Below are 23,066 nucleotides of genomic sequence, written 5' to 3' on the forward strand. Positions count from 1 at the left end.
GGGCCTGCAGCTCGGCGTCCGGACGGGCAGCCCGGGGCCGGGACGGGGCAGTGGCCTCGCGAGGGCCGGCGCGCAGGGAGAGCGGAGCGTGTGTCCGTGGCGTGCGCTCGCGGGGCGGAGTGGAGACGGCTGCTCCGGGGGGACCTGCTGGAGCCGGGCGGGCTGTCACCTGCGGCGCTCGGGCTGTCTTCTCCGGGACACTGGTTTTTGTAGTCCCCAACTTTAAACCACCTGGAGGCGTCTGGCCTTGTGTCTAACTGGCCGGCTGGGAGGGACCCGCTGCACCGTGTCCTGTCGGAGTTTGCCTGCAGTGAGGACCAGCTGCTGGGGCTCGGGGGCCTGCCAGGGAGGCTGGGGGACTTGTATTCTGCACCCCTCCTGGTTTTCTTGTTATTTCGAAGCAGATGCGATCTAAAGGTGGTGGTCGGTGCTGGGTTTTCCTACGCGCTGGCTGTTTGGTTTTACTCTCCGTAATGCCTTGGCTTGGGGTAAGCTCTTGCGGACCGTCGCAAGGTGTTGGAATTTGCCTCTTAAGGACAATGTAGCCCTCTCTGCTCATTCTTATGACGCCTTGAGAACTGGACGTGAGGAGGAGCAGGAAGCGGGCCTGTCCACGTGGGGGCAGGAACAGGAGTCAGGGCTCCTTGGAGGAAACTGGCCCAGCCTGGAAACCCGGGGCACCATACGCAGCTCTTGAGCAGGACCGGTTGTGGTCACAGATGGGAACTGGGACTCACGGACTGATGCTGAATCAAGCTAACAGGCTTTTGATTCATTTTTGGGATTTTGTGTCTGGTAAATTACATAACTAAGATGCTAGGAGAAAAATCTGCATCTGTCTTATACTTAAGAACTGCAGTTCATGTGGGTCGTGGGATGAGAAATTGGAGCTGTGAGCCGCCCTGTAACTATGTGTTGATTGTTCTTGGTCAGATCAGACCCAGGGCAGGGAGCACAGGGATGCTGGGAAAGGGACCCCAAAAGTGGGGAATGCCCTTTGTCCTTTTTTTCCTGACTTCTGTTTAGAACACATGGCCAGCAGAAGTGAAGAGGCTGAGGCAAACATAGTCACCTTGGCCAGTGCGGCCTGGGGGCCCCGGGGAACAGCACTCAAATTTCTTTGTCCAGCTGAATCCCTCCACCTTGGCTTTGGGGATTTCCTGGCAGCAGGTTGGCTCTAAGCATCCCCTGCTGTCTCCTGCACGTGCACTGGCTTTAGGGCTGGGGTGCCAGGTCTGGCGACTTTTGGCCGGGCTGACTGCCTCTTCCTTAACTGGGCAAGCCTTTGGGCTGAGCCTAGGTAAATGTGGACACAGAGGCTAGCTGCACATCCCCAGGCCTTGCCAAGCAGCCTTGCTTGGAAGGATTAGGTGGCTTCTGTGTCGAGATGCTGCCCTTGTCCCTGCAGCCCTTCCCCTCTCTGCACGGCTGTCCTCTAAAGTTCCTGTCACCTCAGAGCCTGGGGCTCAGAAAGGAGTTGGGTAATGTCCCAGGTTGTTTCACAGGTGTCGGCCTGTGTGCTCTCCCCTTACTCTCTCCTTCCTGGTTACAAACACTGGGAAGGCAACTAATGGGCAGTTTCAAGTTGAAATATAGTGTCAGACTGCAGCAATGTCCTGTCAGGCCTAGCACCCAGCCTCCGTGCTGGGGGTGGGACTGGGACAGCCCGGGCACACACGTGTCCACAGGGTGAGCGTGGGAGCCACGTGTGGTGCTCTGCGTCCCTTCTTGGAAAGCTATGTGTCTCCTCAGTGGTGAGCACACCCATCCTGCCCTCAGCACCACAGCGAGTTGGGCACCAGAGCGGTCAGCATTTGTACGGCATAACAAGTTGTAGTTGTGCCTTTTCATGCCCACCCATTTTAAATAGGCACCAAGGTGCTGTTGTGGGGGGTGGCCTCTTTGAGGGGGAGCCACTTCCTGGTGGAGGTGAAACCTGACAGGGCTTGGAAAACTCTTTCTGCCTGTGTCTGAAGACTTGGGTGCTTCCAGCCCTGGCCCTTGCTCAAGCTTTGCCCAGGATCGTTAAGCCACCATGGGTGCTGGGGTGCAGCAGCTCTCTCTGCTCTCTTGTTACCTGGGCCTGTGCAGACCACCCTGGGCATTTCTGAGAACATGGTTGGTCAGTGCTGGGTGGCAGGAGCTCAGTGTTCTCAGGAGCTCAGGAAGTCTAGTGAGCAGGGGCTGGGCGTCGCCCGGGGATGGCCCTGGCTCTGGGAGGTGGCCCTAATGTTGCTGTCCTTCTTTATGCAGAAGCCCAGGGGCCATCTCAGCCCCTGACGCACCTGACAGCCCTGCCGGGAGTGGTGGCTCAAAGTCTAGAGTGTGTGGTTCGAGGTCCAAGGACACACCTGTGGCCTCATCCTCTGAGGCGCGCTGGGACTTGGACCCAGGCACCTTCCACACCTGTGGCTCAGTGACCTGTCAGGCTTCATTTAAGTCTAAGGATTATGTGGTAGCTTTCTATGTTATTTGAATACCCAGAAACTTAGTGCTGGCATGAGGGTGCAGCCGTCCTCAGGACTGATTTGGGTGTGGGGGAAGCCCTTTCTAAGGGGTGTGGCTTTCAGGAGTGCAGGAGAACTTGGTTAGCGTATGCTGGCTTTTTTGGTTTTTAATAGTTTATGTTTTAGAGCACCTTTAGGTTTATAGCAAAATAAGTAAGAGTTCTGAAGTCTCCCCCGTGGGCCCACCACCATTAACTTGTTATTAAGATTGCACTGATGTGCGCTGCTACAGCCTACCAGGCAGTTCCCTAAGGCTCCTGGTCTCCGTCAGAGCTCACTGTGTTGGCCAGAGCCCCAGCTGCCCTGTGCTCTCTAGGGTTTTTCTCCTTTGTGTGGAGCATTAAGTTTAGGTTTTCTGAACAAAAAGGGACAAAAGAAGAGAGCAGGAGAGAACTGAGGTGGGCTCCCTCAGGCTCCTCCTTGCTTGCCAGTCTGCCCCAGCAGGGCAGCCTCTGCCTGTCCAACACCTCCCCTGACCAGGCGCTGTCTGCCCTCTGTCCTCTGCTGGCCCCTGCAGCACTCTCGTGTGGACCCCGAGGAGCTCTTCACCAAGCTCGACCGCATTGGCAAGGGCTCGTTCGGGGAGGTGTACAAGGGCATTGACAACCACACCAAAGAAGTGGTGGCCATCAAGATCATCGACCTGGAGGAGGCTGAGGATGAGATCGAGGACATCCAGCAGGAGATCACCGTGCTTAGCCAGTGTGACAGCCCCTATATCACCCGCTACTTCGGCTCCTACCTGAAGGTGCCGGGGGTGGGGTGGGGAATTGGGGGCCTGCCTGCTCTGTGCCAGGCCTCGCCTCCATCTCCAGAGGGACTGAGTGACATGCCTAAAGTCCCATGGCTGGCTGGGGCAGTGGGAGGAGCAGAGCAGGGTGCTGCTGGGTGCAAGGCTTTCCTCCGAGTCTGGAAGGGCAAGGAGGCCCTGACAGTTCAGCACGGACCCAGCTTCACGGTGGAGCAGACCCTTCAGGAAATGGGTACGGGCAGGGCATGAGCCAGGTTTGCAAGGGTTAGTGGGCTCTGTAGTAGCAATGACTCACCTGTCTGCCTGCTACACCTATGGCCAGGGCAGCCCCCGTGGGATGGCCGTGAGGGCACCATGAGGAGCATTATGCAGGGTGCCTGCAGGTGGAGCCCAGAGCCCAGCCTGGTTGTGCCCCTGCTCATAGCAGTCACAATTTGGGGGGTCCTACCCAGGACAGTTGATGTGCAGCTGCATGGGACCATGGGCTTGCTAGGCATGCCATCTTCATGGGCGCTGAGGGACTGCTTGCTGGCCTGGCTTGTATGGGGTGTTGGTAGAGTGGGCTCAGCCTCTGCTCTGAGCTGATCTGCTGCCACACACCTGGAGCAGGGGTGTGGCCAGAGGGAGCCAGCTGTGGCCACTGAAGCCCTTTCCTGTATGGGGTTCCTGGAGGGGACCAGCTTGGTGGTATCCCATATGGCCTGAGTCCTGACTGGCTGGGGAGTTGGGGGTGCTGGCCTGTGGACTCCCACACCTCCACTCGCTGCCAAGTGCCGACAGGCTTCTCTTCCATCCCAGAGCACCAAACTGTGGATTATCATGGAATACCTAGGTGGCGGCTCCGCACTGGACCTGGTGAGGTGTAGGCCACGGCAGTGCACAGCTTGCTGTGAAAGGGGTCCTGGGCCTCTGCTGGCTTGTGGGGAGCAGGTGGGGTTAGTGCCCCAAGCAGAGAGGCTAGTGGGAGGGGAAGGAAAGTCTGGGGTGTAGCTGGGACCCATTTTTCTAATACATTTACAGTAAAGATGAAGCTAGTTTACATTCTTTGAAAAAAGCCTCCACCACCCCCACTCCCACCTGACGTGGCATCTGAAACTTAGTTTTGTTTTAAGAATAGTTATAGGAACACGAAGACCCCAACTATCTACAGGAACACCCCCGCCCCTGTTGCAGAGGGAGTTGAGCTTGGGCACTGGCAATGGGTCGGGTCGGCATGGTGGGGAGCTGAGGCCTTGCTGTCCCACCTTCCTCCAGCTTAAACCGGGCCCCCTGGAGGAGACCTACATTGCCACAATCCTGCGAGAGATTCTGAAGGGCCTAGATTACCTACATTCAGAACGGAAGATCCACCGAGATATCAAAGGTCCTGCGGGGGTGTGCATGGCTCCTGTCCTGTCCTATCCTGAGCCCTGCTGACCTTGTAAAGGATGGGGTGTGTGAGGGGCATGTGGCTGGCAGTGCCTGAGCTCTGGCATGTGGGGGAGCCTTATGGCCACCCAGAAACTGAGAGGTTCTGTCTTGCTCTGTTTCCAGAAGATGCTGTCAGTAACAGAACTTTCTTAGTCCCACATCCCTAAACATTAAAGAAACCAGCTGTGCACCTGGTGTGTGTGTGTGTTGGGGGGGGGCTGTCCTGTCCTATCCTGAGCCCTGCTGACCTTGTAAAGGATGGGGTGTGTGAGGGGCATGTGGCTGGCAGTGCCTGAGCTCTGGCATGTGGGGGAGCCTTATGGCCACCCAGAAACTGAGAGGTTCTGTCTTGCTCTGTTTCCAGAAGATGCTGTCAGTAACAGAACTTTCTTAGTCCCACATCCCTAAACATTAAAAAAACCAGCTGTGCACCTGGGGTGTGTGTGTGTGGGGGGGGGGGGGACTAGACTTAAGCCAGAATCATTCATTCTTGCCTGTGGTCTTATGTCAGAGCAGGAGGTGTAGGCATGAGTGACCCCCGCTGTGGCCAGGCCTGTGCGTGTGCACATGAGGCTGGGCCAGCCAATGGGGAGGGACTTGGCAAGGGCTCTGAGTCATCTGCTTCACTGTAGGGTGTGTGGCTGGCAGAGCGAGAGGCTTTCTGGCAGGCCCTGTTAGCTGTGCCTTGGGTCAGGATCACCTCTGCGGGAGCCTATGGGGGAGTTGCTTTGTTGGGATTTGTCTTAAAAACCAAACACGGGGAGGGCCCTGGAGCTCAGGCTGGGGGAACTTGGGGCCCCCTCTGTCTTGTGGGGCTCCTGACACAGTGTCTCTGTGGCCAAGGGTGGCCGTGGGTTTTAGAGTGTCAGGAAAAGCTGAGGTCCCAGGGATAGCCCTGCTGGTGTACCAAGGAGGCCAGGTGGGACACCATCCTGGCACTTCTCAGGTAGCTGCATGCAGGGCTGCCCAGGGTGGGGCCATGTGGAGCGGAGGATGACACCAGCCTGTGCTGTGTCAATAGCCGCCAACGTGCTGCTCTCAGAGCAGGGGGATGTGAAGCTGGCAGACTTCGGGGTGGCAGGGCAGCTCACAGACACTCAGATCAAGAGGAACACATTCGTGGGCACCCCCTTCTGGATGGCGCCAGAGGTCATCAAGCAGTCAGCGTACGACTTCAAGGTGGGTGTGGCGGGCAGGAGGCTGGGGGTGGCCGTGGCCAGCTCAAGTGCTGTATGACAGTGGTGGTCCTTGTGGTGCTCTGTCCAGGCTGACATCTGGTCTCTGGGGATCACTGCCATTGAACTGGCCAAGGGTGAACCTCCAAACTCCGACCTCCACCCCATGCGCGTCTTGTTCCTGATTCCCAAGAACAACCCGCCCACGCTGGAAGGCCACCACAGCAAGCCCTTCAAGGAGTTTGTGGAGGCCTGCCTCAACAAGGACCCCCGATTTGTAAGGCCCACCCCCGTCCAGGCCCTTCCTTGTCAGGCTGTGGTTAGAGGAGCTCGCGTGGGGAGGATTTGTGGGCTGGGCAGCGAGGCCAGTGGCGGAGCCCGTGCCTGCCCGTGCGGCCTCGTGCCCACTCTCCTGTGAGGGTGGAGCTCGACCATGCCCTGGCGCCTGGTGATGCATCTGTCCCTGGCAGCGGCCCACTGCCAAGGAGCTCCTGAAGCACAAGTTCATTGCGCGTTACACCAAGAAGACCTCCTTCCTCACGGAGCTCATCGACCGCTACAAGCGCTGGAAGTCAGAGGGGCACGGCGAGGAGTCCAGCTCTGAGGACTCTGACATGTAGGGGCCTTGCTTGTCTCCTGAGCTTCCTGCCCAGTGCTACCAATGGCCCTGGGTGCTCAGACACGGGTGGGGGCCCCACTCCAGAGGCAGGGGTTTGGGTGCTAGTCGCTGGGGGAGTTAGGTCTGATGTTGGGCAGGGACCCCCTCTGGCCAAAGGACAGGACCTCTTGTGGTGTCACCTGGACCTTGTAGCCTGGGCAGAGCCCTGCCCAGCATCTGGGGCCTCCCTCAGGGCCACGAGGCTGCCTCAGAAAAGAATGAAATGTGCCCTGAGACCCTTGTGACCCCCCCAGCCCCTTCCCCCACTGGACCTTGTAACTCATCCTCTGCAGTGACGGTGAGGCTGAGGACGGGGAGCAGGGCCCCATCTGGACATTTCCCCCCACCATCCGGCCAAGTCCGCACAGCAAGCTGCACAAGGGGACGGCTCTGCACGGCTCGCAGAAGGTCTGTCCCTGGCCTGGGGGGTTGAGCGTGGATCCTGGGGAGGTCAGCCCTGAGGTGCCCTTCGCCTGGGGCCTGGTTTCGTCCTCACTGGTGTCCGGGGCCTGGACAAGGAGCTTGGGAAGGGCAGGACAGTGTGGGTCGTCTGAAGCCCAGGGTGGTGCTGAGCTGGCTAGGATCTGCGCTGAAGCCTGGGCTGGGCATGGAGGCTCTAGGCCCAGAACACACCAGGAAGCGGGGGGCCTATTCAGCGCCAACTTTGTGAGGAAAAGCAAGGATGGGGATCGCAGGCCACCTGTGGTTTTGGAGCTGCCCCCAAGTTCATTTGCTGCTCCCAGCATTGGTCCCTTCAGGGAGGGCCAGAAACTTGGGGTGGGGAAGGGAACTCACTTGCCTCGGTGTCTGCTGTGCCCGTGCTCACCCCTGGCCTTGGCTTCCCCCAACAGCCTGCAGAACCCGTCAAGAGGCAGCCGAGGTCCCAGTGCCTGTCCACACTGGTCCGACCAGTCTTCGGAGAGGTGAGGGCGGGTCTGGGCTTGAGATCCCCTAGGGGGCAAGGGCTGTGAGGCTGTACCCCAGAGACACCAATCCCCCACATGGTGCTGTGGTGTGTGCTGGCCAGCTCTGGGCACAGGGTTTCCATCCAGTTTTAGGTCTTTTACAGCTGTTTATGGTTTAGACTTGAGGTCCGGGTTTTCTGAGTGGAAGGACCCAGAATCTGCTGGGATGCCTGCCCTGACGTGACCCTTTTGTATTCCCAGACCTTTTGGGGTCCCTGCGTGGCTTTGAACAAGAGCTAACAAGTGTAAACACATCAGATGTCCCTTTAGAGAGAAAGAGATGGCCTCAGTCCCAGGGCAGGGAGGTCTGAAGGTGACTCCCTGGTGGTTACGTGATCGCCTGCTGAAGGGTGGTCAGTGTCATCACCAGAAACATGATGCAGCCAGGACCCCCCACGCCCTGGACTTGGGGCTTGGGCAGTTGGTCTAGGCCCCGTCTGCCCTTTGAGTTCCCACTGCTGGGGGTGATGGCAGCACCCGGGACCCAGGAAGGGAGGACAGGATGTTTGTGTGGTGACAGCAGAGCCTTCCTGGACAGCGACCCCAGCCCTCATGGAGGCCTGAGCGGGAAGCAACCACTCAGGGCCAGCTCCTGGGTAGCCTGCTGGTGTAGCCCACAGTCCCCAGGGTGGGTGATGCCCCAGCAAGAGAGGCAGCTCAGGAGCTGGGGTCCCACCTGGTGGTTGCTGATGCTGTGTAGCCCACAGGGCTTTAGGTCTCGTCGTGCAGCGCAGTCAGGGAGTTTCTGGGCTTTGTGGGGTTTTTTTTGGCAGCTGGCCAGTAGGGATTTGAACCTTTGACCTTGGTGTTATTAGCACCATGCTCTACTGATTGAGCTAACTGGCCAGCGCTGGGCTGTGTTTTAAAATCTGGTTAGACCCAGGTGATTGCTTTCCTGACACTCAGCTGGGAGGAAGCCATCTGGTCCCCTCCTGAGAACTGAGGCCCAAGACTCCCGAGTGCAGGGAGGCAGGGGCTTTGTGGTGGGAAGACAATCAGTAGGGGCAGGGGGCATGCTGCCTTGTGTAGTGCCACTTCCCAGCCCCCTGGGGGCTCCCAGATGCAGGTCACAGGGGAGGGGCCTGGCATCCTCCAGCGTGACCTCTGACCGAGTGTGTGCAGGAAAAGGAGCAGGCTGCCGAGGGCCTCTTCTGGGGCCTGGGGTCAGGAGCATCGTCTCTCCACAGCTCAAAGAGAAGCACAAGCAGAGCGGTGGGAGCGTGGGGGCGCTGGAGGAGCTGGAGAATGCCTTCAGCCTGGCCGAGGAGTCCTGCCCCGGCATCTCGGACAAGCTGATGGTGCAGCTGGTGGAACGCGTGCAGAGGTGAGGCCCAGGACCGGCTCTGGGGTAGCCGGGCTCCGTTTCTCTGTGGTCTTCACTCTTTGGGAAGGGATGGTGGGTCTTCTCCTTGTTTGTACCTGGCTCACACGACTATGGAACCTTTAGGGCTGGAGAGAGGTGAGTGGGGCCTTTCCTGGCCACAGCTTTGGGCTGTACATGGAAGGTTCGCCCTTGGCCTCATACAGCATCCGGAGTCCCTGGCCCCATGGTGTGCAGTGCCATTCTGTGCAGCTGGCCTCTGCCCCCGGTGGCTTCCTTCAAGGCCCTGCACTCCAGGAGCTGCTTTGATGTTCTGCATGCCAAGGGCTCGCCTGATGCTTGGGCACCCTGGGACATTGGTGCTAGCCCTGTGCCAATTTGTATGCATGGCAAAGGGACAGGGTGGGACAGACACTGGGCTCTTCCCAGCTGCCCGACAAGCTCAGGGTTCCCATTGCTGTGCTGCAGGCAGCTGTGCCCTATTCCTCCTCCCCTGCCCTCTGGAGTGGGGTCCAGGCCAGTTAGTGCTGCTTCCAATACCTGGCGTGCTGGGGCCACCTGCAGGCCTGTGCTGTGCTGCTTCTCACAGCCCAAGAGGCTGTCAGGAGGCCTAGCTGCCTGAGCGCTGGTCCAGAGTAGCGATGGGCCTTTCTCTCTGCAGGTTTTCACATAACAGAAACCACCTGACGTCAACTCGCTGAAGCGTGCTGCTGTGCACGGAGAGGGGGAGACAAGGGTCCTTCCTTTGTGCTGTGACTCTGTGGGAACTGCGCTGACTTGGAAGCCCCCTTGTGCTGTGTTGTGACTGCAGGGACATGTTGGAGCCCGCAGGCTGCATGTGCCAGGTCACGGATCTCCCTACACCCTGAGCGTACTGTCCCTCATGTCAGCGGATGCCTGTTCCACACGCCTGCTTCCACCTCCCCCTCCTGGCCCTGCTGAAGCTACGCCCAGCAGTGAAAGAGCCTGTGGAGAACTGGGCGGCCAGTGGGGCCCAGTCTCCTTGAACTTCCCTCAGCAGCTGGGCTTGGCCCCTCTGCGGACTCACAGGGCCCCGTGGCTGCCCAGGCTGAGGAGCAGTGACTGTTGCGCAGCTCTGTCTCCTTCCCTTGCGAGGTGGGGTAGAGTTTGCCCCCCCCCCCCCCAGGAACGCTGTCCTCCTGGGTCCTCAGGGGCCCAAGATGGTCCTACATTTGCCTTGTGTTGGGTCAGGTACTGTGTTCTCTCATAAGAAGTACTCATGTCATCCAGAATGTTTTGTTTTTTAAGAAAACTGAACTTCCTTGTTTCCTGAAGTGTTCTGAGGTTAAGGTGTTAGTTTTCATAGAACACTGAAAGGCCCCTGCCACCTTCAATAAAGACCTGAGTTGGAGGCATGCTGGTGTGTGTGGGGACCTGGGCCAGGTGAGTTCCTATGGCCTCAGTCTTCCCCTCGGCTCCTCCCCTTCCCTGGCCACTGAGTCCCCATCACTGCACGCAGTGACTGCGGCCCAGCCTCCCTTCTGAATGTCCCTGTGTGATCAACTGTGGGTTCCATGTGGCCCACTGGAAGGAGGGCCAAAGCAAGGAGACAACGTTATGTTTAATCACACATGTGAACAAAGAGGAGTCACGCGTCTGCTCCCAATTGGTAGGGAACGCTGGGGTGCTCATAAATTAGAGGCCCTCACCATCCCAGGGCCGCAGGGGGACTTTGGTTTCTGCTTTTTCAGAGGTATGGGGGGTGGAACCAGAGCGCCTGCTGCTGGACTCATTTAGCTGTGACATGCAGGCCAGGCCTTGACCATGGTCCCATCAGAAGTCCCACTGTCCTTGTGCCCCAACCCCAGGCTGCCACTTGGTTCACCCAGACTGAAGGGCAGGACTGCTTGGCAACTTGGGACTCTCAGCCCCTCCCAGGCAGCAGGAGTGCCTGCTCTGGGCCTGAGGGCAGCTGTGGTCTGAGGGGACCTGGAGGCGGGGGCTGCCTGCCCCACTTCTTCTAGGCGAGTCCTCAGCAGGGCACCCAGGCCCTGCCCACAGCCTTTGAGCCAGGGGCCGGTGTGTCCTTCCTGGTGCACCAAATGGCCACAGGCCTGTGCTGGGCCTTGACGGGGACAAAGCCCTCCACAGATGTCACTGTGAGGCCCACCCACACTGTCAGTACCGATGGGAACCCGGCGAGGCCACAGCTGCCTCCAGTCTGTCGGGAGGACTCAGGATAAGTGACTGTGCTGGTTCCTCAGCTCAGTCTGAGGACGACAGCTGCCATCACATCCACAGTTCTCTGTGATGTGTTCTCTGTGCAGGGTGAGCTTCACTCCTCCTTCCCCCTGGCCGTCCCCTCCAGCCCTGCAGACGGATGTGGACAGTCCTGTACCAGGCTTGGGGGCCTCCCGGGCGAGCTGCTTGCCTTCTCGATCACCTCCATCCACCTGGGGAGGGAGTCAGGCTGTCAAACCAGTGGGCTTGTGCTCAAATGTCTTCACAAGAGTGACCCAGATGTGGGGTGAATGGGGCAAAACAAGGGTCAATTGGAAACGCTGGAAGCGTTACTGAACCCTTCCTTTCCAAGGCCAGACAGTGCCTCCAACTGCATGTGTGGAGCAAGGAGCCGAGGAGACAGCAGCTTTATCAGGGCACCGCCCACCGCAAAATTACCTTTCAAATGTGTACTTGCTCTCGGCTCGGAAGAAGTAGACGTGGGATTTGAACTGGAGCTTGAAAACATAGTCTTTGTGGATGCCATCGGCCTGCTTGGGAACACTGACACTGTAGCCCAGCAGTGGGAGGCTGGCCAGGGGGTAGTCATCCTGGAGGACAGCACAGGACACGGTTCCCCAGGGCGAGGGTACAGGCCCGCCCTGACTGACACAAGGAGAGGCGTCACTGTCCCCTGCCCTCAGCCCTTCCCCAGATGCCTCTAGCTCTCGCCACAACATGGGGCACTCACAGGCCATGGGAGCCTGACTGCCTGGTACATGGCCCCAGTTAAGTGTCTGTACCTGATGAGTTTTGTAGAAGAACAAGCAGAAGTTGGTAAAAACCACCCAGAGCTTTTGCCAGCCGTTGCTGTTTTTGAACTTTCTCAACAGGTATCCTGAAAGCTGGTTCTGTTAAAAAAAACAAAAAAAGTACATGTGGCTTAATTAACCAGCATCCCAAGACCCCCAGCCTCTCAGCTGCCGCCCTCCCAGCTCCATCCTCCCAGGGCCTGTGGGAGTGGGTTTGCTCCCCAAGACACCCACCTACAGGCGTTCTCTGGCCGAGACCTTGATTTTACCATTGCACTGCTGTGGACAACAGCTCCCTTCACCAACACTGTGTTTACCAACACTTAAACAGTCTAACGAAAGGATGTTAAGAATCTAGAGAATGACGTCCCGGGCACTAAGTGAAATGACACAATTTTTTTTCTCTATACACAGTGAAGTCAGTTTTCTGATTACAATCACTCTAACCAACCACGAACCCACCCCAAGCAAGGAGAGGAAAGAAGATACCATAAGAGATAACACACTGAGCCAAATGTGGAAGGTTCTTTCAAATGATGGGGGTGGGGAAAGGCATTTAAGTGCAGGCACACACAAGCAATATGCTTCCACCTCAGCCCCTGCCCCTAAACGTGTGGTGTTCACTCTGGCAGGGTGAACCTTGGAGTCAAGCGGTCAGACCCACCCCACCCTTCCTGCCTAGGGGGTGGCGCTCTTGTGTTGTGCACTATGGGGCTTCCTGAGACCCGGCACATCATGAGCGGGAACCCGTCTGTCTAAAATGAGGCAGGGAACCCTGCCAGTGCCCCAGGGGCCTGGGACATGGAGCCTGGACCAGACCCTTGTCTACAACCAGGTGCCTGCCAGTGCCTCAGGGACCAGCCCAGGGCATGGAGCCGGAGCTGGGGACTGAACCCCCCCCATCCCCTGCCCACAACCAGGCACACCGCCAGTGCCAAGGAGCATACCAAAAACATCACCTCCATGTGGGTGGACCACCACAGTAACCACAACTGCTGCAAAAGTGGCTAGATGCCACAACTACCATGCAGATGGTCCCCCAGCCACTGGAGTGCATTGACACAGGAGAGTCATCAGCAGAGACCAAGAAAAGAATAGTATGTCTCTCTCCACAAAGCCCATTTCAGAATGACAGAAGAAGCATCTGCTCTGTGATAATATTGGGGGATCTGATCCCACCTCTCAGCACTGGACAGATCATCTAGGCAACAAATCAACAGAGTAACCATTACTTTTCAGAGAGAGAGAGAAGAAATCTAGGGTTATCAGTGGTGGGAGGAGAGGGGTACAGGGGAGAGATTGGACAAGGGGCATAAAGAGTCAAGTACAATTTGTAGCAATATACATACTAGTAATATTGATATGATCAACATGTCAACATTGAATCCCAAAAATATGTATAATCAATTATGATTAAAAAAAAAAAAAAGGCATCTAAAGCTCAACAAATCAAAAAGAAAAAAGAAAATGAGGCAGGGAATTCTGGTAGGCCCCTAATCCACAGGTCTCCTGGGCTGATGACAAGCTGACAGGCCTAGTCTGGGACCTGCTGTGCCCTGACCCACACACAGCCACCAAGGAGCAGGCTCAGGCTCTGTCCCGCTCGTATGGTACCGAGGGCTCTGAGGGTGAGCCCTTGGCCTCTGCCCAGACTTCTCCGCACAAGGCACCAGGCGTGTAGATCTGGGGTGAAACGGAGGGCTTGAGCAGATGAGAGTACTTTCAAATGGCCTCCCACCAAGGCAGAGCAGGGGGCAGTCCCCACCTGCACCCTCCTGGGGTACCCTCACCAGCTACTGGCGCATGCAGAAAGCAGTGCTCATGGAAGCTGTACCTCGACAGCTGCACTGTGGTCGGCCCTGGACACACTGGTGTTCCGGTACCAGCACACATGCATCGTGGTGTTGGCCCGGTGCTGGCCCTGCCCCTCCAAGGTACCACGGGCGCCCCGAGCATCTTCTTCCGACTCCTGTTCCAGAGAGATCTCGTCGGAGGATCCTGGGAAGAAGACAGCAGTGTTTAGAACAGTGGACACCCTGGAGCTTCCCTGCTCCCCAGAGACGGACCATGAGACATTTCTACTCCTTGGGGCTCCTCCAGGATGGCTCCCGGAAGTGGTGGAGCCCCTGTGCCCAGGTCAGCAGCTGGCGGAGAGAACCACATGGTGCTTCTGCCAGGATAGGTACAGGATCCTTCCTCCCACCCAAGTGTGGCCTGGCACATTCCTTGTGGAAGGGGAGTGCATGGGAGCCTAGCAGGCTGTGACCCAGGAAAACATTCCAGAAAAGCTTGCTTAGGCACATGGGGTCTCCTGCGGGGGCCTTGGTCAGAACTCACTGGGGGGACGAGTGCACACTGTGCCGCCTGGCAGCTCCAGGGACGTTTCCCCGCTGCGCTCGGCTGCTCGGATCGCGGAGTTCAGGTCGAGCATCCACTTGTCCTTTTCCAGCCGCGTGCTGCGGAGACACAGGCTGAGGCTCAGGGCCAGCTCCGCAGGGCTGTGCTCCCCGGCCGAGGCTCCCAGCCTTTAGGAGACAGCGAGAAGGTCAGAGTACCCGTTCCATCTGTCCATGGTCCCAGGGGACTGTTGGGAATGTGTCCCCTCCAGCAGGAGCAGCAGGGAGGAGAGTGGGAGGGGCCCTGTGAGGGTGGCCGGGGAGGCAGGGCTGTGCCTTGGCGTGGGAACAGGGTATCAGCAGGGCAAGTTTGTTCCTGAAACAATGTTCTTCACATCTTTGGTGCTGAAATACAAGATTGGCTCCTGGTTCCTGGTTCAGTTGGTGCCATCTCTTGGTGGGAGCTGAGTGCCCCGTGTTCTCTGACAGGGCCAGGGCTGCTGTCTGACTGCATCACCAGCCCCCTGATGAGCTCAGCTTCGCCTTTCTGTTGATTTGGTTCCAGGAGGAGGGAAAAGTCTCCATCTGCTCCTTGCTGCGGCCTGGTCCGCCTCACATGAGTCTGGAGAACTCAAGTTCCAGGAGACTGACCACCACGGGAGGCCCCGTCCGCTTGCCTGCCCCCATCCTTGGAGACTTGTCCTTGTGGAGCACCATGAACCCAAGGGCGTGGGGAGAAGCTCAGCAGCACCGTGGCCAGTCCTTGTGGAACATTTGTGAAGGTCAGCAAGCATCCCAGCCCCCACCAGGGAGAGGATGCACAACTTGGAAGCAGAGCTCTAAGTCAAAGGGGCACATGCCATGGGGCTCTGTGGCACCCTCACAACTCAGATGGGAAGCAGAGTCCCCACCCCTGCTTGGATGGAAACATGGAAGGCCCTTACCTGGCTGCCACCACGATTGTTTTCTGAGCGGCATAAATGGTGAAACAGTGCGGAACGGACCACTCATTCTCACTTTCTTCTACCTGTGGGTAGCAAAAGAGGCGGAAGTGTCATGGACCCAGAAAGGAGGCAGCAGAGCCCAAACCTGAGGCACGACACAAAGTGACTGCCAGGCAGTGCTAGGTGCAGCCAGCTGGGAAGCCCTGCGCTGTCCAAGGCTACACTGACACTACCAGGGATGCTACAGGAGGCACACTGGTGTCCCCACGCCACTGCAGCTGCCACCCAGGGGGGTGAGCTGTGGGCCAGAGGGCACCCAACTACTCACCGGTGGATCCAGCACTATCAGCTGAAAATCAAGCAGAGGAGAAAATGTTGAGCATTTCGTTATTAAAAAAGGAGTTGGACAATTTATTTATAAACCTGGTATCAAAACCTAACAGATTCAAAGAGAAACCATTACAGACTAACCTCAGTTGTAAGAGATTAGATGAAATAATTCCAAAATAAAATATTACCAAATCCAACCTGAAAGCATGTACAAGGAATTGTCCCATGACCAAGTAAAGTTGTTCTAAGAAGGCAAGGACTGTTCGACATTAGGAAGCTGATTAATATAATGTCTTATCAGAAGTCAAAGAGAAAAAAAGATCATTTCTCTACATGCTGAAAACACCTTTGCTAAAATCCAACATGTTATTTCCAACCAAACCGCTTAGAAACAGAAGGAAACTGTGCTAACATGATAAAGATTATCTTTCTCAAGCCAAGAGCCATGAGCCATCACCCTTCCGTCTGTCGTCAGGAATGAGGGCCAGCTGTCTGTTCCCCAGGACCAGTTACAGGCCACCCACAGGATGGGCAGCTTCCCTGTGCAGGGCCTGTGGGAGCCGAACACTAACCTCACACTGGACATAAATGATCTGAGTCAACACTAGCAACAGCCAGCCCATGTGGCTGAGATGTTAATCTTCCCCAAGTTAATATGTAAATTTAATGAAATCTCAATAGAGAGCCCAAAGGTGTTTTTGGAAGGAGTTTGTCCAAATGACTCCAAAGTTTACTTGGAAGAGTTAAATGACTGAGAATAACAAGGAACATTTTAAAAGGAGGGAGAACGGGGATGGAATATGCTCCCACGCACGGCGATGACCCCAAATGCCACCTGCAATGAGAGTGGACTGAGGCTGGGCGGAGAGCAATGGAGCAGAACACTCAGGAAGAACCCACGTGGAAGACAAAGTCTTCAACACGGTAGTCAGTCTTTGAGATCACTGAGAAAGGAAGGACTCAGTAAATGCGGAAAAATGACTAGATGGAGAGAAAATATTACATTCCAATCTGATAACATCTACCAAAACAAATTCTAGGAAGATTGATTAAATGACAAAAATGAAACCATAAAAAACGGTGCCAGGGCCGGCCCGGTGGCGCACTGCTACAGTGCGCCGCTTGGGAGCGCGGTGGCGCTCCTGCCGAGGGTTCGGATCCCACATACAGACCGGTTCCCGCTCACTGGCTGAGCGAGGGGTGGGCCCAGCACCGAGGGTTGCGATCCCGTTGCCGGTCCCGGTCCGGTACGGGCGCGACACTGAGGGTTGCGGTCCGTTGCCGGACACGAAAAAAGACAAAAAAAACAAAAAAAAACGGTGCCAATATAATCTTGGCACAGGGAAGGACTTTCTGAGCTCACGTGAAGGACAGAAACCCTCAGAAGGGGCAGAGCTGCCTGTATACAAATGTCTAAATTCACTCCTTCCACCAATACTTGCTGGGTACCCTCTCTGTGCCAGATGCCATTCTAGAATCAGGCAAACACAACCCCTGTCAAGATGGAGTGTAAATTCTACGTGGTAAAACCAAATTTCAGGCAAAATAAAGAGGCGGTTACTAACTGGAACAAGCGTTTGTGGCCTGTAAGGGTGGCCAGTGTTTTTACTCGAGAGTTTTCACAGACGTGTGCAGAAGCTCACAGACCACTGGAGACCAGAGCAGTTCCCGAGAGGAAAAGCACAGGGTTCCGGGAGGTAGCAGCCAGGTCCGCCTCACTGACAGTCCAGAGGGATGTGAGGGAAAACCACGGGGCTGCTGTCCTCACCCGGTGGGAACGACTGAGGAGATGGGTGCCCAGTCCTTCCCAAGGCTGTGGCGAAGACACAAGCTCAGACCTGCTTACTGGGCAGGGGAACCGGTGCAACCGCTCCGACAGTGACTCGGCAGTAACAAAGCCATAAGTGCAGTGTACCCTTTGCTCAAACAGCTCTACATTCTGGAATTTATCTTAAGAATATAATCAAGAATGTGCAGAAAGACAGTGGCCCAATAGTGTTATTTACGGTCCTGGAAAACTAGATGCCGCCTAACGTCCATTGAAAGGTGACTAGTGAAGTAAACCGGGGCTGGGCTCCCCAGTCTCCCGCTCATCTCTGCCAGCACGGATGGCTCAGAACTTTACACCAGCAGCAACAGCCAGAAGCACTTTGTGATAGGCTCTTCGTGTGTGTCCACTGTTTTTGCCATAAGCTGTTTTGTAACCTGCCCTCTGTTTCACTTAGCAATTTGTCATGAACAAGCCTTCTCATGTCCTGTGAGCTGTGTCCAGCCCCCGCAGAGTGGACACAGGGCTTCTGACTGTTGGGGTGATGGAATCCCACTCCCAGGTGAAAGGGCAGACTAGAGCCGCACATCAATCTGTGGGCGAACGTCGCAAACAACGTGTCCTGTGGAGGAAGCCTGCGGGCGAGGCGCACTCTGAGCTTGAGGGGTGGGGAGAGGGGGTCTTGTCCTGATGCTGCCAGAGGCCACAGGGCTGACTCCAAAGGGCCTGGTGCTGACCTGGAAGGGCCCCCACTGGCTGGAGATGGGGCCGTTGAGCGTCAACAAAAACAATAAGCACGAATGAACAGGAAAGGCCGAGCTGCGCTCTCCACACAGCACTTCCAACTGGGACTTGGGCTCTCCTCTGCATAAGGGATGCAGGGCACACCCAGCTGGGGCTCCCAAATGTAAACCTCGGGTAGGGCCTGACGCCACTCACCAGCATGCCCCGGAGCGGAAGGAGGCCCCGGATCCGGAAGTGGCTGGTTCCTGTGACACCTTTGCTTGTATACAGCAACATATCTGAGAACTGAGAGACAGGAAGCTTTATAAATAACTTTAGAAACAAGTGAAGGCGGAGGGGGCGGTTAGGGAGAAATTGGTAAAGGGCCACGAAAAATGTTTACACTGTTTAATGATAAAAAAAAAAGTTTCAGGCTTTTAATTATCAGACCAGCTTAGACTCTAGGTGTCCATCATATGGTTATCAGATCTCTTCAGTGTGCTGGAGATTTCTGGAACAAAAGGAACTTTTATTTTATTCATTCAATCTTTTTTTTTTTTTTTTGGTGGCTGGCCAGTATGAGGATCCAAACTCTTGAGCTTGGTGTTATCAACACAGCACTCTAACCTACTGAGCTAACCGGCCAGCCCTTCATCTATCGTTTTTGACTACAGGTAAATTGTAACCACAGGAACCAGCTGATCTGTTGGGCCGGCCACCGCCCCCCACCAGTTGGCCTGGTTTACAGCTGGAAGCAGTAAGGAATTGTGACTGGCGCTGGCTCACTGACCTCGTCGGGATGATTTAGACTGGAGTCCACTAATTGGATCTAGAACTAGGAAGGGAGCTGACAAAGGGACCCGGGTGGGAACGAGGACACGCTGGGGAGGTCTTTGGTCCCTGGAGCAGAAGCCAGTGCTTCTGGGCCAGCAGCAAGACCTCCCGCCTGGCTGCTGGGCCATTAGTAGAACATTCCTGCCACATGGGAATGTGGACTTTTCTATCTTTTGGCTTCTGCTCATCCTGCAGACAGGTGTCTAGAACCCGGAACATGGGAGGAGGCTGGCCTGGGGCGGGGCAGCTATTCTGGACTTTCTCACTCTCGGACCTTCCCACCCCCTCCTGTCTGACTCTGGTGCCACCCACCTGGGCTAGAGCCTCTGCTGTGGAGCCACACAGAGGCTGAGAGGCTGCTGGTGTGCACAGATTCCCTTACAGAGCTGCTGCCTGCTGCTCTTGGGGGAAGCACAGCTCGCTGGAGTGCGAGGGAGAACCTACCAGAAAGAACATCCTCTGCTGCAGGCCCTTCTTGGTGAGCTTGTGAAGGCAGCCCTCACGGATAAACTCCTGAAAGACAGAGATGAGGTCCCCTGTGACCCAGCCGAGGGCAGCTGGCCGGGCGAGTGTCAGGGATGGTCGAGGTCACCACTTATACTTCTCTGAGCCCCTCCAGGTGAGTCCCCCCCAGCTGGGCCTGTCCTACCCTTCAACAACACCCTCAGTCACCCAAGTCCTGTCCTGGTGCCAACTAATTCAGTCCCCAAATTGTCTACTGAGCACCTGCCCTGGGCCAGGAGCTCTTGAGCCCTGAGGCAACCAAGAGGAGGCAAATTGTATTGTTCTTGTTGAGGATAGGCTTCTGGAAGGTTCTGCCATGAAGGTACCATCTGAGTTCAACTTTGAGAAAAACTGGGCAGGAGCAGGTTTGAGAACAGGGAGAAGAAGGGAGGGATACAAATGTTATCAGGTAATTCGAGTTAGCTGCTCTCAGGGCATTAAATGAGAAAAAAGAATCCCTCATACTGCAAAGGCTCTAAAACCCAAAGGAAAGAGACCATTCTGAGTGGCACTGAAGCTGTCCATGCTCTGTCCTTCTGGGCAGCCCTCTGTGGAAGGAGGAGGGGGCCTGTTCCTCCCGCTGTGCCCCCTGCCCCGCCCCCAGCACCTGACCTTGCCTCTGGGATTCTGGAGAAATCCATCCCCTTCCCCCTCACATGGAGGCACCACAGTCCAGGCCCTGCACACATCAGCCTATGAGAGCACGCGGTACAGTCATCAAACAGGTGCCCAACCACCTGTGCTAATGGCAGGAGGCAAGAGTCTGCAAGTGCCAAAGAAATCCTGGTTTGGACTGTTTCCAGAGCCCTTTCTACCATCTGTTCCTTTCAGACAAATGGGAAAATGAGCTTGTGTACCCTGAGATCGTGCCAGCATTTCAGCCCTCACTGTACTGGGTGAAGGTACAAAGTGGAGAACTTTATGCTGATAATCCTCATGGCCATAAGCAAGATGAGAAAACAGCCCAAAGTGAAACACCCACCCATACGATGAGGATGCACTGTGTGCCCTCACGTCACACCAACGCTTCAGCATAACTGGATGGCACCGACTAATCTTGCATTTCTCACTGCAAACCTTCCTTCCCAGCCCTGCTCTGAGAGTCCACAGGTGGGACAGAGCCCACGAGGTGGAGGAGGAAGGGGTACGACCCCATCCTGCATGCTGCGCCTCCTGTGAGCTGTGCCAGCTGCTACGTCGCCCCAGCAGTACCAGCTCCTCCCTGAGGCAGCAAATCCCATTTGTAGGTTTTCTGCCCTCTCAGAGCCTGCTTCACCCCCCTGCAGAGACCCCAGAGCTGGCTGAACAGCAGCCCCATCTCCAGAGCCCCCTCCCCAGGGATGTGCATCCCAGGCCCATGGCATCTTCTCCACTGAGCACAGCCCCCGCTGCAGAGCTGAGAGCTTCAGCTCCACAGACCCCTCAGCAAGCCTTTCAGTTGTGAGAATCTCAACCTCCTTCTGTTCCCCAGCCCCAGGGTGGTACCTGCTTCTCACAGTTCTACCACCTCCTTGATGTTTTATAGTTCTTTTTACTCTCTGATACCTCATTATTAATCATGCTATTAAATCCTCTGCTCAAATAACTGGTGTGGTTTCTGTCTCCTGAATGATACACATATTTACCTTGTGAGACAAGAAACCCTGGGTTATAAAGATATGACCTTAGAGATTTTGACTAATAATAACAATGATAGAGGAATGCAAAGCCCTGAGCTGAGCTGCTGACACAGACCCCCCCATTAATCCTCAAGACCCTCTATGTTAGAGATGGAGCCACCAACCAAGGCCACACTGGCAGCATGGAGAGCCTGGATTTGAGTCTTGGCTCCAGTGCCTACACCCCACCACTGCCCTATGAAGCTACTCTCATTTATTTGTCTCTTCAATAATAGTTCCCTGGAGCCACCATCTATAAGACACTGTCAGGGGTCATTAGAGAAATACAAATGTGCCCTACCTCCAGGAGTTCCCAGACAGCAGCACCAGTTCAGAACTATGCAGCCAGGAAGAGAAATGAAACAGAGTTGTCCTAGCACCCAGTCAGAGCCCAGACTCCAGAAGGAGGGCCACCGTCCAGTCTAATTCATTTTTTTGAGCTCACAGTCCCACATTCGCAATATTTTCTTCTAACAAGGCTAACAGAAACATGATATAGACACAGTCTAATGTGTTTTTATTGAGGCAGGAAACATCTTCATGCAATTTTTGAAACAATTTTCTTGTGTTGACAGTATTTAGTTCAAAGCAAAAGGCACTGGTGACAAAGTAAACAGCCCAACAGACATACAAACCATGGAATAGAATTGAGAGTACAGAAATATGAGTAAACTCATGTATCTATGGTCCACTGATTTTTACAAGGGAGCCAAGACAATTCCACAAATGGTGCTGGGATAACTGGATATTCACATGCAAAAGAATGAAGTTGGACTCTTACCTCACACCATACACATAAGTGAACTCAAAATGGATCAAAGATCTAAATATAAGAGCTAAAACATATAAAACTACTAGAAGAAAACAAACATGTGGGTAAATCTTTATATCTAAGACTAGCCAATGGTTTTTTAGATATGACACCTAAGGCACATGCAACTAAAGAAAAATAGATAAACTGGACTTCATCAAAATTGAAACCTTTCCTGTCGAAAATGATACCATCAAGAAAGTGGAATGACAATGCACAAAATGGAAGAAAATATTTGCAAATCATATCCTGATAAGGGCCTAGTGTTCAGAATACATAAAGAAATCTTAAAACTCAACAGACTGTCTTTTTAATGTTGAGTTTTAAAAGTTCTTTATATATTCTGAATAAAATAAAAGTTGGTCAAAGGATTTGAATAGACATTTCTCCAAAGAAGGCATACAAATGGCTAATGAACACACAAAAAGACACATCATTAGCCATCAGGAAAATGCAAATCATAACCACAATGAGATAACACTGCACCCCCACTGGGATGGCGAGAATCAAAAAGACAGATAAGAGGTGGGGAAACTGGAACCCTCATACACTGCTGGTGGGAATGTAAAACGTTAGTCATTTTGGAAAACAGTCTGGTGGTTCCTCAAAATGTTAAACACAGAGTTACCATATGACCTACCAATTCCACTCCTAGGTATATGCCCAAGATAACTGAAAACATATGTTCACACAAAAGCTTGCACATGAATGTTTATAGCAGCATTATTCATAACAGGCAAAAAGTGGAAACCAGCCAAGTGTCCATCAACAGATAAATGGATAAACAAGTGGTATACACATAGAATGGAATATAATTCAGCCACAAAAAGAATGACGTACTGACACACACTACAGCGTGGATGAAGCCTGAAACGTGCCGTTGAGTGAATGAAGCCAGACACAAAAGGCCCTGAGATATAATTCACATACCCTTTTAGAGTGTACAACTCAGTGTTTTTTAGTATACTCCCAAGATTGTGCAGCTACTGCTATCTAATTCAGAACGTTTTCATCACCCCAAAATAAACCTCCACACCGATTATCAGTTGCTCCCCATCCTTCTCCCAGCCCCTGGCAACCACTGATCTACTTTCTGTCTGTAAGGAACTACTTGTTCTGGACATTTCCTATAAATGGAATCATACATTATGTGAATTATATCTCAATTTAAAAAATAACTAGCTCAGGGGCCGGCCCGGTGGCGCACTGCTACAGTGTGCCGCTTGGGAGTGCGGCAGCGCTCCCACCGAGGGTCCGGATCCCACATACAGACCGGTTCCCGCTCACTGGCTGAGCGAGGGGTGGGCGCGGCACCGAGGGTTGCGATCCCGTTGCCGGTCCCGGTCCGGTACGGGCGCGACACTGAGGGTTGCGATCC

At 54.8% G+C, this 23,066-nt stretch overlaps 2 protein-coding genes across 2 annotated transcripts in view; one reads left to right on the forward strand and one right to left on the reverse strand.

Annotated features, from left to right (window-relative positions):
- The first annotated feature begins 3,009 nt into the window (after window positions 1-3,009).
- Window positions 3,010-10,163, forward strand: STK25 (serine/threonine kinase 25). The gene is made up of 10 exons (XM_008578747.1): window positions 3,010-3,255; window positions 4,057-4,113; window positions 4,513-4,621; window positions 5,690-5,847; window positions 5,935-6,120; window positions 6,314-6,459; window positions 6,795-6,909; window positions 7,353-7,424; window positions 8,654-8,790; window positions 9,449-10,163. The coding sequence occupies exons 2-10, from the start codon at window positions 4,078-4,080 to the stop codon at window positions 9,486-9,488; spliced, it is 999 nt and encodes a 332-aa protein (XP_008576969.1). The 5' UTR covers window positions 3,010-3,255; window positions 4,057-4,077; the 3' UTR covers window positions 9,489-10,163.
- A 188-nt stretch (window positions 10,164-10,351) lies between these two features.
- FARP2 (FERM, RhoGEF and pleckstrin domain protein 2) overlaps window positions 10,352-23,066 on the reverse strand; it is a gene marked incomplete at its 5' end in the record, with an annotated part of 32,998 nt that continues 20,283 nt past the window's right edge. Inside the window, 8 exons of the mRNA XM_008578748.1 lie at window positions 10,352-11,201; window positions 11,428-11,579; window positions 11,772-11,879; window positions 13,615-13,778; window positions 14,118-14,236; window positions 15,061-15,143; window positions 18,098-18,187; window positions 19,160-19,228. Of these exons, the coding sequence (XP_008576970.1) occupies window positions 11,084-11,201; window positions 11,428-11,579; window positions 11,772-11,879; window positions 13,615-13,778; window positions 14,118-14,236; window positions 15,061-15,143; window positions 18,098-18,187; window positions 19,160-19,228 (903 nt within the window). The remainder of the gene's footprint in view (window positions 11,202-11,427; window positions 11,580-11,771; window positions 11,880-13,614; window positions 13,779-14,117; window positions 14,237-15,060; window positions 15,144-18,097; window positions 18,188-19,159; window positions 19,229-23,066) is intronic.

This window comes from Galeopterus variegatus, unplaced genomic scaffold (genome assembly GCF_000696425.1).
Source record: "Galeopterus variegatus unplaced genomic scaffold, G_variegatus-3.0.2 Scaffold1752, whole genome shotgun sequence".
Classification (NCBI taxonomy): Eukaryota; Metazoa; Chordata; class Mammalia; order Dermoptera; family Cynocephalidae; genus Galeopterus; species Galeopterus variegatus.

Excerpts from the sequence above, each read along its gene's own strand:
- STK25 (XM_008578747.1), top strand. The coding sequence starts at position 4,078 with ATGGAATACCTAGGTGGCGGCTCCGCACTGGACCTG. Across the intron at positions 5,848-5,934 it reads AGTCAGCGTACGACTTCAAG|GCTGACATCTGGTCTCTGGG; the intron begins GTGGGTGTGGCG and ends TGCTCTGTCCAG. Across the intron at positions 6,121-6,313 it reads TCAACAAGGACCCCCGATTT|CGGCCCACTGCCAAGGAGCT; the intron begins GTAAGGCCCACC and ends TGTCCCTGGCAG.